This window comes from Rhinolophus sinicus, chromosome 12, assembly GCF_057876585.1.
Source record: "Rhinolophus sinicus isolate RSI-liver-muscle chromosome 12, RSI-T2T, whole genome shotgun sequence".
NCBI lineage: Eukaryota > Metazoa > Chordata > Mammalia > Chiroptera > Rhinolophidae > Rhinolophus > Rhinolophus sinicus.
The window spans coordinates 56,241,820-56,256,033 of record NC_142512.1 but is presented as its reverse complement, the minus strand read 5'-3'; the positions used below and the strand labels follow the sequence as shown (position 1 = coordinate 56,256,033).

The 14,214-nt window shown below is 53.2% G+C and overlaps 1 protein-coding gene and 1 long non-coding RNA gene across 3 annotated transcripts in view; one reads left to right on the top strand and one right to left on the bottom strand.

The window, feature by feature from the left end:
- The window catches only part of RPTOR (regulatory associated protein of MTOR complex 1), a 271,642-nt gene that overhangs the window by 189,753 nt on the left and 67,675 nt on the right, over positions 1 to 14,214 (bottom strand). For both annotated transcript variants that reach the window (XM_019735643.3, XM_019735644.3), the window contains exon 3: positions 8,131 to 8,213. In XM_019735643.3, coding sequence (XP_019591202.3) covers positions 8,131 to 8,213 — 83 coding nt within the window. The remainder of the gene's footprint in view (positions 1 to 8,130; positions 8,214 to 14,214) is intronic.
- On the top strand, positions 7,862 to 9,213 carry LOC141568881 (uncharacterized). The gene is made up of 3 exons (XR_012492130.2): positions 7,862 to 7,957; positions 8,626 to 8,682; positions 9,079 to 9,213. It is a non-coding gene; the product is annotated as an uncharacterized LOC141568881 (long non-coding RNA).

Sequence of the window (14,214 nt, the reverse complement as noted above, 5' to 3'; positions counted from 1 at the left end):
AGTAGAAACAATATATTCAAATTAAAACAAACAACAGGAGAGCTGTGAAAATAAAGGGACTCTGAATTTTCAAAATGACAAAAACACTAAGAGAAAAGGCATAATCCTCGTTCCCAAATCCTGCATGTCCTTCCGAGATCACACACAGCACAGTCCAAGCGCTCACCGCCCAAGAGTCTGACTTTAGCCGTTTATGCAAACTTTTCTGTCTTATTAAACAGATGAGAACAAACATCTTTCAGAACCAGAAATGAATTTGGTGGATTTATCCAAGGTCACAGGTATTCATTTGAGGGGATTAAAATGCGCCTGACTCCCAGGCAAACGCTGCCGTAAGTTCATTTATTTCAGGACAGGACCTTTAGGGCCATCAGGCTTGGACCACCCCGCCCCAGCCTAAACTACCCCGACGGCCTCCTTCCCATTCTGCGTTCTTGCTCTGGACCTTTCCATCTCTAGGGAAAGAAGGAACCTGGCTACACATCCCTATTTAAACGGTCATCTTCCTGAAAAGAAGACAGTAAACTACCACCACTTCCGTTATCGACAACTCTCCTCACCATTGGGCGCTCCCAATGTCCACTGACAGCTGGACAAACAGTACGTGTCTATCCAGCCAATGGAACATTATTCAGCTATAAAAGGACTGAATTACTGCCACATGCAACAACATGCCAGCACACAGATGAATCATGAAAACACTGTGCTAAGTGAAGAAGTCAGACACATCGGCCACATACTGTATGATTCCGTTTATAATCTTATGTGATGTGAATTTTATGTCCCCTAAAAACCTCCATTGTATAGCACACTGACAAATAAATCCTTGACAGTGGGGGCGCGGGGTGCCCAGAGCCTTTGTGAAGCCCGATTCACAACCACCACCATGACACAGTTTCCCTGTAACAGGAAATCCAGTCGAACAGAAGTAGCCATGCCTTCGATCCATCACTGTTTCCCCCTGGATGGCACCTCCTCTTTGGGCTGGGCCATCATTTGACAGCTATCAGTCACACATGAGGAGCTAGCGGTGGACCCTCCCTGCCCCACACCCCGTCCTTTCAGGGGTCACACCTGCTCTGACTCAGAAGTAGCGCAGGGTCACACGGCACCCACCCCTACACGCCCCCAGAGCCGTTTACACACCGCTCTGCGCCTCCATATCACGGGCCTCCAGGGGAACTTGGGAAACCTGCACTGCACAGAAGCCTGGGAACGCCAGACGTGGCAACTGCAGACTCAGTCCCCACACTGCCAGCATTTAGTCCTCATCTGCAATTTGTCACACACACAGAGAACATGAAGATGAGAGGCGCTATCCTTGAGAGACTCGTTAAGGGCAGAGGTAAGCCCTTATTCCTCTCTAAAAATACGATCCTTCAAGTAGGTCAGTCATGAGCACGGCAGGGACCGCAGTCAGCCAGGCAGGGGGAGGGAGCTGGAGAGAGTGGCTGGTGGGGACGCCGCCACCACCTCACCTGCGAGGGGAAGGAGGATGGGAGATGGGCATCTGCCACAGGACGCTGTGCCCTGTCCTGGGCTCTACCTTGTTTTATTCTCCCCACTAAGCACAGCGCCCCCCACTGACATTTACAAACCTGAAGCGGTTGACCAGTAACCTCAAATTACATCCCCAGGAAGTGGCCAAGTCCAGTCCAACAAGTCCCGTCCTTCCTGAAGTTACTAGGCCCTGACCTCGCCCCCCCACACCAGTGCAATGGCAGCAGAAGACGCCCCTCCTGGTGAGCAGCCCGGCCAGGGAGGGGGCCCTGGCACAGGGAGGCATGGTGTGAGGACCCACCAGCCAACACAACCTTTCGGACGCGAGGGGACAAGAGCCTGCGTGAGCCGGGCCTCCCCCAGCGTGATGAGTGCTTGCACGTCTGAGCCAGTCGAAGCTCCCCTTGGAGGGTGGGTGGGCCCAACCCCATGTGGACGGTCATGAATCCTGCCCGCCTGCCCCACAGGACGGCACACGGAGTCCCCTCCCCCAGGGCTCAGGCTGCCAACCCCAAAGAGCCCCGAGTCGTCCTCCAAATGAGTCAGAAAACGACTTCATTCCCTCTTCTTCCTCTTCTTTTCTAATAACATGCTTGTTGTGTTTTTAAAAGAATTTCTAGATCACGTCTTCCATCTGCTCCAAGTGATGGCAGAGGGTGCCAGGCCTTTCTGCTCCCCTGTGAAATGCGATGGGAGGTGGGGTTAGTGTAAAGAGTCTGGTGTAAACTGCTTGGCAGAATCTGAACTCCACAGCCAGGAGGCCATTTCCAAGCCTTGGGCTCTGGAGACAGGAGGTGGGGGAGCAGGGCTGTGGGGGGCAGGGCTGTGTGGGGGGCAGGGCTGTGGGGGGGCAGGGCTGTGGGGGGCAGGGCTGTGGGGGAGCAGGGCTGTGGGGGGCAGGGCTGTGGGGGGCAGGGCTGCGGGGGGCAGGGCTGTGGGGGGCAGGGCTGTGGGGGGCAGGGCTGTGGGGGGGCAGGGCTGTGGGGGGCAGGGCTGTGGGGGGCAGGGCTGTGGGGGGCAGGGCTGTGGGGGGGCAGGGCTGTGGGGGGCAGGGCTGCAGGGGGCACAGCTGCGGAAGAGCCTTTCAGCTGCCAAGCATAAATCAGAATTGTCACTGATCGGTGTACAGAACGCTGTCAGGTGAGCAGTGAGGGAAGACGGGCAAAGGTGAAGGACGGGAACATGATTAAGGCCAAAGCAAAAACATACACAGAATGTCTGTCACGGTACAAATGTAACACTCTGGGCGGAAAGCAGTTAAGTGAAACTGCCACCAGACAGCAGTTAACCCCACGGGACAGGAGTCTGCACTGTGTGCGAAGCTAATGAGCACCTACCTGGTGCCCGAGTCACAGCAGACGCTGAGTGTGTAAACCGTGAGCAGCAGCCCTGCCTTTGGCTCCAGTCCTCACTCGCAGTTTGTCACAGACGCACAAACAAGGCGGAGGAAGCCCAAGCTCAGCCCCACAGAGAGAAAACCGGAGATGGAGGCAAGAAGTGCAGCTGGCTGGCCCGGGGGACCGCAGCACACAGAGGATGACATGCTGATGGCCTGGGGGGGCACTCAGGTGACCATGCATCGGGCTTTCCCTTACGGAGGTCAGAATGTGTGCCCCAAGCAGGAGTAACGGAAGGCCAATCCACACTGGTCCATCGCACGTGTCTCTCCAGCACCTCCCGGGGAGACACACCTACGCAAAGCTGGGTTCTCCCTCCATTACCCACCTCTGACTCCAGAATTGCAGGAACTGGCACAGCCCACTCGCTTAAGGAGGTTTACTGCACCCTGCATGCAATTCATGCCCAGACACTCACTGAGGGCAGGTGAGCGACGCCTGCCGCTCTGCCCCCACTCCCGCGCCCAGAGAGGCAGGTGCCACTGCATGGGCGACCAGCCCCAGGAAGGACAGCCGCAGGCCAGCGATGGCGAGTCACCCAGCAGGGCAGTGGGCTGTCAGCGGCCTGGCTGACAGAGCACTTCCCAACACCCGCCAGTTGGATGGCCAGCCCCGAACATCTGGCAGGCTGGTAAACAGGCCGCGGGAGCCCGAGCCTTCGTCCCCGAGGCGGACAAGTGGAGCAGTCAGCCCCACTTCTGGGAGAAGGCCGGGGCCGGACTCCGGCAGCCCACGCACAAACCCCCATGAAACACTGCTGCACAAAGTCGGGGTCTGCCAGCAAGCCCCATGCGGAAGACAAGCTGGGAACGGCCCAAACGCGAGCAGCGCTGTGCTCTGGCCGGGGCAGCCCCTTCCTCCCCAACGCCCCTCCCACCACGCGCGGCCACGGCCACGGGCAGCTCTGGCTCATCGCGCACACTCCCAAGGCAGGCGCAAGACTCTAGATCAGCACGCAGGCAGGGGCGTCACGTAGGCTGAAGCGCCATGGCTCTGTCCCATGGCTGACGGTCCAGGTGGCAGGGCCCGTGGAGTCGCAGGCAGACTTCTCTCCTGAAGCACACCACGCCCGGCAGGGAGCCCCCAGAAGCCACGTCTGCGCAACAGCGAGCCACCCTCCATCCCTGCCTGCACACCACCGCGTGCAGCAGCCCTCAGAGGCACGACGGACTGAAGGAAAGGCCGATGCTCAGAACCCTCTACATGGAGCCCACAAAATGTCTCTGTGGGGGTCACGAAACAGCGTCCCACGGGGATTCACTGAGACCTGTCGGGCCTCGCAGCTCCCTGTGGACCTCACAGCTACTGCACAGGACGCGCTGCCCTCGTCCTGCAGAGACGTGGTCAGAGGAGAATGCGCTCCTATGGCAAGGGGCACAGCAGTGACGCTCTCAGGGCATTCTCTGTGCCCTGCGCAGACGTGCACGCTGGACAAGAGGGACTCAGTCAGGGGACTTCGGATACCTGCCAACATGGGAGCTTCTCCAAACTTCCTCACCTGCCTTAGTAAGTTGTAAGTATCCCCATGTAAACTGCTTTTCACGCCACCCCGGACAACTACATTTGAACCACAGGAGGGGGGGTCCACTTCTGGGCACAGAGCAGAGAGATGCGACCCTCTGCCTGCCACTTCCCATCGGCTCCAGCTCCTAAATTACACCTGGACTAAACCGCCTGAACCCCCGTTTGTTAGGAAAGGTCTTAAAAGATCGATTCCACACTGTGTGTGCTCAGCTTTATAATCTCCTGCTCCCACCTCCCAGTAAAACTTTCAGGGGAGACTTACGATGCAATGAGTGGGCTTTCTTTAACTGTGGAATTTGCAGCTGAAACAACAACTGGCATTTTCCCTTCCACCTCTTCCTGCAGAACCCAAATTTATATACCTACAAGGTAATAAGGCAAAGTCTTCAACGTAATCAGAAGAAACATTTCAGCAGTGGCAAACGGATACATTATTTAGAAAAGGGCTTGACTGGCCTGCTAAGTAAGGGAATCTGGGGCCAAGAGTCCGGCAGCTTCAGGAAACACATCCTCACCACCGTCTCTCAACTCCTGTGGACCCCAAACCTCCTTTACCAAAATATTTAGTCTTGAATTAGCTGAAGCCGGAAAAGAGGAGGGAAAGCACCGTGCTCACGACATAAGCAGGTTTTCAGTGGCTGATTTTCCCCACTTCCTGACTGGGACTAAGACAAGACCCCCAGCCCGCCCGTGCCTAACCACGGCAACGTGGAGGCCTGCGAGGACTTCCGAGGACTCCCACAAACGTTAATGAAAATGACCTCATGTCCAGGTGCCCAACCTTTGTGAATCGTACAATAAAGAGACACAGAGAGAGAAAACCAGATGCATGGTGGGTAGCTACAACAAAGGTCCAGAAATTTCATAACGTTCCCATTGTTTTCTTGCAGATGGCACATTCGCCTCTCTTTATTACTGCAGAAAACTCGAGAGCCCTGTAGAGTGCAATAAAGTGCGTGTGCTCAGCTTTGCAGTGTTTCAAAGGACCCTGATTTACAGCGAGGCACTGGGCACCTTGCACACCAACATCTTAGCTCATGGATGCCTGACATTTTGTGCAAACTCTCTAATGCAGCATGAGGTGGGCCACACGCTGAGACCCAGGCCGTGGGATGCCAGGCCTCCCACCCACCCACCCGAAACCCACGCAAAGACCAGGGCAGGTGGCGCAGTTCCGCAATGCCAGCGCCGAGCCGGCCAGCCATCCCGCTGCGCCCATGACCGTGGGCTCTTCTGAAATAGACAAGTCCCGCCAATGGTCTGCAGCAACAAAATTTTAAACATTTTTTTATCATCCTTAAAAATGAATGCAGTTATCTTGGCATCAAAAAATAGTAAATAAGTATTCGTCACTGTGGTCCTGTGTCCTGAACGCGGCAAAAGGCCCTACCTGTCGGCATCAATGGCTTCTTTCCAGGCCGCAGCAATGCCTTCCTCCGGTCCCACTGTCTTCTCTGACCCAGACGGGGTCCCCCCTGCTCTGCTGTGCAGACACCCCTCCCAAGCATCCTATAAACTGCAAACATTCTCCCGCACCAGCTCTCCCAACTGTCTCCCCTTCAGAAATCGCTTTGCATATCATTCTTGAAATCCCACCGACTGCTATAGCTTCTCTCAGACTAACAACGGTCTCCCGGAGGACTGCACCCCTTTGCACGGCCGCGGGCCCCGGACGTCAGCCGGCCCACCATCACGGGATAGCAGGTTTCTCTGCCCTGTATGTGATCCCCTGTGGGTGTGCGATCACTCCCCTATATGTAAACGTCGCCTGCCTTACCTGGTAATGCCTCTTCCAGATGCCACAGAAGAGACCTGCTCTTAGGCAGAAATTTAGGTCCAAAGTAATAATTGATCCTGCTATAGAAGACTGCTTTTACTGTCAGCTAGCGCGAACGAGCTGACACCCACCAAGCTAAACAACAAGGCCAGCAGTGAGTCACGCCTTAGCACTCCAAAGAAACTGCAAATCATACCAAACGGAGTCAACATACACTGTGTTGAAATATTAAACATGTATTCTGAAAGCTGCATCTTGTGTAATAATTCTTAGAAGGAAGAAAGTAATTAAACAGCAGAGACTCACTCCGTGAAGAACACAACTGGAATCAGAAGTGATCTGGTCACGTCTCTTAAACAAACACACGAAAGTCAAACCCGGGAGATGGTCACACATAGCCCAGTCAGAAAGGTGTCCTTTTCAACTGAATTGGTGCTGGGCCTCCACCGTCCAGACACCAATGACGCCATGCCGGCCGCTGTCACCTGTGCATGTTGCCCCAGGTGGAGTGGAACGTCGTCTGTGCCACCGACTCCCGCGGAAGGGCCCACCTGGCCTGGCTGAGATCCTGGAGTCCCTGGGAAGTCCTGCAATAGCTATTTTGTAGGATCACCGCAGGCATCGCAGCTATTTCTAAAGGAATGCACCACCATCAGAACGTCTCCCCGGCCTCATCCAAGCCCCAACCGCACTGCTCTCAGGAAAAAAGCAACCGAATCCTGACAGGAAGCACAAGAGGTAACGAGTGGGACGGAGGAAAAGCAAGGCCCTACGGCGCAGACCAAACCCCCCACTAGGAAAGCGCTTTCTAAGGAACAGAAGTCCGCTGTTACTGACTTGGCAAGTGAGAAAGGCAAAGCACAAACACATCCTAACAGAGATGTTCACAACATCAGTCACCCAGCTCTGGGAGCAGAAACTACCTCTGGGCACCGTTTAAGGCAGGACCCAGTTTACTTCTGGCTATTTTCTTCTCTCAGAATGTACAGAATGCACAAAGAACCCCTAAATTCAGATCATGTGGATGAATGATTCATAAATAGAAGCCCAAGCAGGCAAGTCTTCCCCGGGCTCCCCACACCGTCTGCGTCCCCGGGGCTGAGGCTCCCAGGGGGCAACACACGGCCACTGCCAGAGGCCCTTCTCATCACATCCTTTAGATAATTCCAGGACCAGCCCATCCCACAAAGCTGAGAGGAAAGGCACCTCCAGATACACTCCACATTTCTAAGTTCCTAGTAAAATTATTAAATCCTCAAACCAGTTAATGAGAAAGGCTAGAGGAAATGGGTTTTTGGGTGGTTTACAAATAACTTAGATCTTGAAGGAAATGTGACACAGTTATCATATTCCATACCACTTTTGTCATTAAAAAAACTGTAAGATGTGAGCCACAAAAGACACAGTAATTGGTAACTGGCTCCCTATAAAGAACCTTCCCTTTGAATCAAAGACAAAGCACATAATAGGTGTCATCTTTTGAATGCTGAGTGCTTTGTTTCTCAACTGTTTGAAAACTGAAGAGGGAGGAAATGGCTCTCACTAGTGAAGTTGCAGAACAGTTACAAAAAATACATTTCCTGTGCAAAATAAAAACCATGATTTAAGGGTAGCATGAAAAACACTTTTTCTTTTCTAAAGATTCTGGGTGTGTGGGGGGCAACTTTGGCAAAATAAATAACAGAGCACGCAATCCGTGACTCACACCGGCGCGTGGGCTTCACTGCGAGGCGACAGAGCACATCCAGCAAGTCCGCAGGTAAGAGGGGGAACCGCAGGGCGGGGGGGGGGGGGGGGGGGGGGGGGGGGTGTGTGGCAGTTACAGGACCTGAGGGTCTGGAAAAGGTTCTCCCTGGATCCAGACTGTTTGGCACCAAGGAGCGGTCGTCTCCCTGTGAGAAACCAAGAGAACAGCAAACGAAGAAGGCTTACCCTTGGCTGCCAGTTCTCGTACTGCTTCTGTAAATTTGCACCAATGGTTTCCAGAGCCTTCTGGGGACCCATGGACAGAGGATCTGAGGAAGCAATGAAAAAGAAAAAGGTTTTTATATGTGCATTTCCTCCTCTGCTAAACCTCTTTCAGAGTCTGTTGGCACATAATTCACTTCCAAGTCACCTTTCACTAAAGACCACACAACGGGGCCTGCAGTTTATCTGTGTTTAACCAGATTTCTGGAACAGCTAAGGCATGCAAATGAGCTAAAACGCCACAACTTTTAGCCTTTCTGGAGAAAACTCGTTTTATTAAACTGGACCCGTCACTGTTTTCCTTCCACCAGGTTTATTTCAGCACCCGTGGTCTTTTGCACTTGGGCTGTTTGTTCTGTGCTGTTGTTGAGGCTTTGGGGAAAGGCTCCGGTTGTGCTTCTGTCAGAGACACCGTGTGCAAGGGACCTACAGCGAGAATAACCCGGGTTCTTTCCTCAGGTTCAAACGGCAGCTCTCATGTGCACAGGAGCAGCAGAAAGACACAGACGGACAAAGGTGATGCGTTTAAACAACTGGCATCCATGTTCTCAGCCCCTGCACAGAAGGGCAGTTTCAGAAGCGCACATGCAGACGTGCTCCTGCTTCTCCCACTTATTTAGGGGTGGCTTCTAGAGGCAGCAACTCCTCAAACGCATCTCACTGCGGAGCTCCTGGCCCTTTCACATGGTGGAGACCCCCAGAGAACTTTGTCTAAGAGGTTGTGTCTATTGGCATTTACTGCACTGAAAATTAAGATGAGAAATTTTTAAATATTCCTTTATTCATTCATTTAAAAATAACAAACCCATTACTTGAACATAAATATTTATTATGAAAAATGACTATTAACCCCGAAAAATTAATGAGTAGCACCGCTTTACATTTTGCCATTTCTCTAACATCTGGTTTCAGAGATGACAGCTGGCCTCCCACATCTGCTTCTGCAACCACCTGTCGCCATCTGTGGTGTGAGGTGATTCGTCTGAGGCGAGTCCCGCCTCACACACATACATCGTTAGCATCTTCAACACCCTTTTTGGATGAGCATGGCTGTGTTCTTTGATACTACACCAGAAGTCGACAACAGTGTCTGAGATTATCTGCGATGTGGAATCGGAGGCTGCAGCAATGAACGCGTCCTCTAGCGCGTCCAAGTCCACTGGTCGCCCTGCACTTTGAGGGGCCCTTTGCCCGCAGTGATTCCGTACGGGCGTCGCCGGGCGCGACTGAGCTGCGTAATCTGCTGTATTTCACTCTCTAACATCCCAACGCTTATCACCGGCCGCAAACACCGTCGGCTGTTCTCCTTAAAGTGACAGCTCACTTCGTCCATCTTCCAGAAAACACCACATACCCAAGGTCCGTCTGTGGGTCCTTCAGGGAAGTGACGCCACGAAAAGCAGCTGGGCTGCCCAGACCCCACAACCGCATGGTGCCCTGCAACCCGCTTCCCCTTTCATCGCACAAAACGTACAGATGGGCATTCGGCGGCTGAACTCAGACAGCATCAGTGAGTGTTGCTGTCTCTGTCGTCACGCAGCAGCCTACCCGTCTGTCCCCTGTACCTGCCCCTAAAGAAAGGAGAGTCTGTGAGACGGATCCTTTCAGGGACTTTGCTTCACCTTTGTGCTGGCACCTTATGTCTCCCTGTTTGGCCCCACAGGATGGCTGGTCAGCCAATGACGGGTAAGATTCCTCAAGGGAGGAACAACCTAAGCCAGGCACAGTCGCACAGGGGGCCATGTGGAGAACTCACAGGGTTGACAGAGGTGGCACACACCCTCACCTTCGCCCGGCTAAGGAGAGCTTCTGTCTCTGGGGCTATACTCCTTCCCAAGACCTGTTTGGGAAGTGATTCAATGATGTGATAACATCAGCTCTCCATCTATTCTTATCAGTAAGTTTCAGCATAAAGGATTTGTCCCTGGGGAGGCACATACCACAATTATTAAGACATCACGGGACTTTCGGCTCCGGCTGCCTGCAGGGTGATTGGTTTGAATCAGTTTCTTATTATAATGTATGAAATTCACAGATCTTGAGATTAACAAGCTTCACCTCCTCATTTGTTAATCAATAAAAGCTATGCGGTGGCCCGATTCGGGGCTCAGTCCTTGAGGCTCGGGTCTCTTGGCCCCGCTCGCACCCTATTCTTGGCTACTGTCTGTCTTAAGCCTGCGCTGCCCTCCTCGCTCCCCACAGCTCTTGTCGTGCAGGACGCGACAGCCTCACCAAGGGCAGTCTGAGGGAGCTGGCTGTTTTCACTGTGGATGCTCGGCCGAGGAGACGACTGGTGGTGTGAGGCCATGGGCTTCATTCCTGCTTGGACACCAGCAGCGTCGCCCCCTGTGGCTTCTGCAGCACCGGTGCAGCTCGCAACCAGGGGAGAGGCCAGTGGCATCTGAGTAATATCATGCAAACAGGTCCAACCTGGGCATCGCTGTAGGATCCCAGGGGCCTCCAGGGGGCCACGGAGCATGGCTGTCTGATGTTCTTCTAACACAGGTGCCAATTTCAATCCGAAGGGGCAGGACAGCGGGCTGGCGGAGCACTTGTGCTGGTGGCATCTCGCCCTCCTCCGACCTGAGACTAATGTTCTGCAGCCAGCTCGAGCCGCCTTCTCAGAAACCGCACCCCTAGTCACCACACTGTGTACCTTCTGCCTCGCCCTGCGCGCCCGGGCCTTCCCACGCGCCTACAGACGGGAGTTACACACACACACACACACACACACACACACACACGTAAGCGAGGCGTCAGCCGGCATCACAGGGCCTCACACAGAGCAGCCAGGGCTCCTCCGCTCGCCTCCCCTCCCCTCCCCTCCCCTCCCCTCCCCGCCCGCCCAGCACAGCCCCTCCTGAGCAGCAGCCGCTCGCTGCTGATACCGACCTCCCTGCCTAAACAAGAGCTGACACGACTGTGTTTCATTTTCTCTGTAGGTATCAGTGCCTATGCTGCTCCAACAGAGGCCAGCATTTCCTCTCTCCCACCACCACCCCTCATCTCCCACACAAGCACGTCCATTTGGACTGAATAGTCAGTGTTTTACATTAGTGTGCCTGTGGAAATAGGACTCAGGGCCGAGCCAGCCGGTGTACTAAGACAGCAGCTTCCTGTGCTGTCTTCCGTCTCCTTGTTCTCCCTGTACGAACATGAATTCTGCCCCAACTCCCCCAAAGTATCGCTTTCAAACACTACCCTCCACAGTTAAGGACCTTGGCTACCCGCCCTCTCCCTGGTGCCCCCTGTACGATCCCACCTCAGCAGACTATGTAAGACCCTCTCTGTAGAAATGGAATGGCTCCTGCGATAAGAGCCCCAAGGGACCTGGGGACAATAACAGAAGGTATTGACACAGTAACGTTTGTGTCACCGGAAGCCTCAGAGTAAGAAATGAGTGCAGAGCTCAAGAGCAGTTGAGACATGATGCCTGGTAACTTCCCAAATGTGCAAGGAGACATCAAGTTACAGGTACAAGAAGCTCAGTGACCCACAAACAGGATTAACCCAAGGAAATCCACATCTAGACACATCGTAATCACACTGCTGACAATGAGAGACGCAGAAAAGTCCTTGGCGAGAAATCAGAGCACGAAGGGTCGGGACGAGAACTGCTTTGGGTTTCCTGACAATAATGGAAGCTGGTGCCTTCCTGTCCTCTGTGGAAAGTTCCAACATGACAGTCCAGTCTGAGGGTAGAACAGAGGTCTTTTCAGACAGGTAAATGCTCACACAATCTGGGGCCCATGTTCCTCTACTTGGGAAATAAACCACAAAAGAAGGCCACAAAGGATCCCAGAAACGAGAGACAGAGAGAGGGTGGGGAGAGATGGAGAGACAGAGAAACCACAGGACACGCAGGTACCAGATCGAGAGACCAAGGAGGCCAATGGGAAAGAGGGGGGAGGCTAAAAAAAAAAAAACTAGTACATTATCTGAGCACTGGGAAAATCCTTGATAGCATGTGACAGATCTACCGGATATATGTAAAAAAGATAAACTCGTAAGTTCACAGAAAATTTAGCAAATAAAAGCAACTAGCAAATTTGTACCTATAGGAGGAAAAAAACATACAGAGACAAGAAAAAACTCGGAGTACCCTCTGGGAAGGGTGGGGCGAGAGACAGCTTTTTTTAAAATATACCTTTAAGTACTCTTTGATTTTTGAGCTACAGGCCTGTGTTACTTTGATTAGCAGAATGAATTGTAAACGCAAGTAACAGCATTTCCAGACTGAGAAGGGGGACCTTTGCCCTGGGTATGTCAAAGTCCTCGAGGGCTTTTCAGAATAGAGTTGCCAGGTCCTACCCTGGAGTGTCTGGTTCAAGAGCTTCAGAAGAGCCGGGTCAATCTGCTAATGAAGGAAACTTGGTGAAAATCGGGTTATAACTAACTTGTCTGCAAGAAGTTTGGTAAACTTGTTAACTCAAGAAACTAGGTGTTAATCTTCACCTCTGTCCTGGGAGGATCACCGAGCCGGGTCTCAGAAGACACGTCATGACCCCAACTGGCTGTGTGTAATCTGAATCACAAGGACCGCGAGAGACAGGAATGGCCTGGGCTCTGGAAAATACAATTTACGGGCCAGCTCAGGGCACACACAAGCGGAGGGCAACAGACAAGTTTCAATGGAGAGAAACGCTGCACACGGCCGGCCAGGCTTGCGCATGATGAGCAGCAGAGACATGCAAGAGCTGGTCTGAAAGCACCCCGTTCATTCATCCACACTCGTGGCGCCCCTGTGATCAGTGATGCCTGAAATCGAAGGTTACGAGAACGGAAATGGTTTCCTCTGTCAGAAGATAAAAGGCCTGTCCAGGAACCGCATCGATCGGAAGTCCTTACGCATGCCCTCCAGAGAACCACGACAGGGGAGGGAGGGAGGGCCACAGGTCGGGGAATGACTATGGCGACCCCTCTACCTTGAACGTCACCCCTGGAACGCCCAGGCCCCCCACGCCGCTCCGTCCTCCCCTCGTGTCCACACGAGGCCATGTTGAAAGAGTGCCCGAGTCGGAGAGAACCGCTGCCACCCTGGGCGGTGCACCCAGACCCTGGACACCGCACTAGTGGTGGCACTGACCACAGCACCGCTCTTCCTTCCCGGGTCCTGATCAAAACACCTGCCACCGTGGGAGAAGCAGGGGCAGCAATGGGCCACTGTCAGGCGGGATCGACTAAGTGGTCTGTCACTGCCAAGCTGCTGGGAATCCCTGTGGCCAATTAATTTCATGTTTTCCTCCCAAGAATGTGACAGTGAGTGGGAGAGGGGAAGAAACGAGAGGGAGAAGGGAAGGGGAAAGAACGAGACACTAAAATGATGCATTTAACACATTAACTTAAATAAACTAAATAACTGAAATGCACTAAAATTAAATTCCTGGACGGACACTGCTGACAAGGTTACCAATCTGATGGGGGGCGAAGTGGCCAGAACATAAACTTGCAGTTGTAGGTCTGTCTTAATACAACACTTCCAATGCCTGCATGGTTTTGTATTTAATGAACGAGGAGGGCGGGTGGGAGAACAGAAGGAAGGAGAAGTAGATGGTGATTGGCATTTGCACACAATTGTAGCTTTTCAGAAACCTTCTCATCTGCTGCTTAGACCTTTACATGCACAGGAACCCCGTCCGACGGACCTCATGACACAGAAGAGAAGCTGGTCACGGGCTGGTCCAAGGTCACAAAGGTCACTGATGGTGCCGGCATGCGGCCAACCTGAGAGGTGCAGCTTTTTTGTTTTACCTCCCACCATCGTCACTCACACTAGTGTTCTATCCATTTTCCTTCCAAAGAGCCTGTGCTCCCTCCCCGACTAATGACCAAAACCACAGCTCCTGGGCTGACACCAGAGACCCTCCTTCCTCCTGGCTGGGCTACCAGAGACCCTGATGAGGGCAGGACCCAGGGAGCAGACCACGAATTCTCCCCACACACCCTGCACGTGAGCACACAGGGACCTTCCGTGACATCAGTCCTCCCCTTCAAAGCCTACAGTGCCTCCTGCATGCTCCACTTAGGCGACGAGCAAAATAAGCCAAA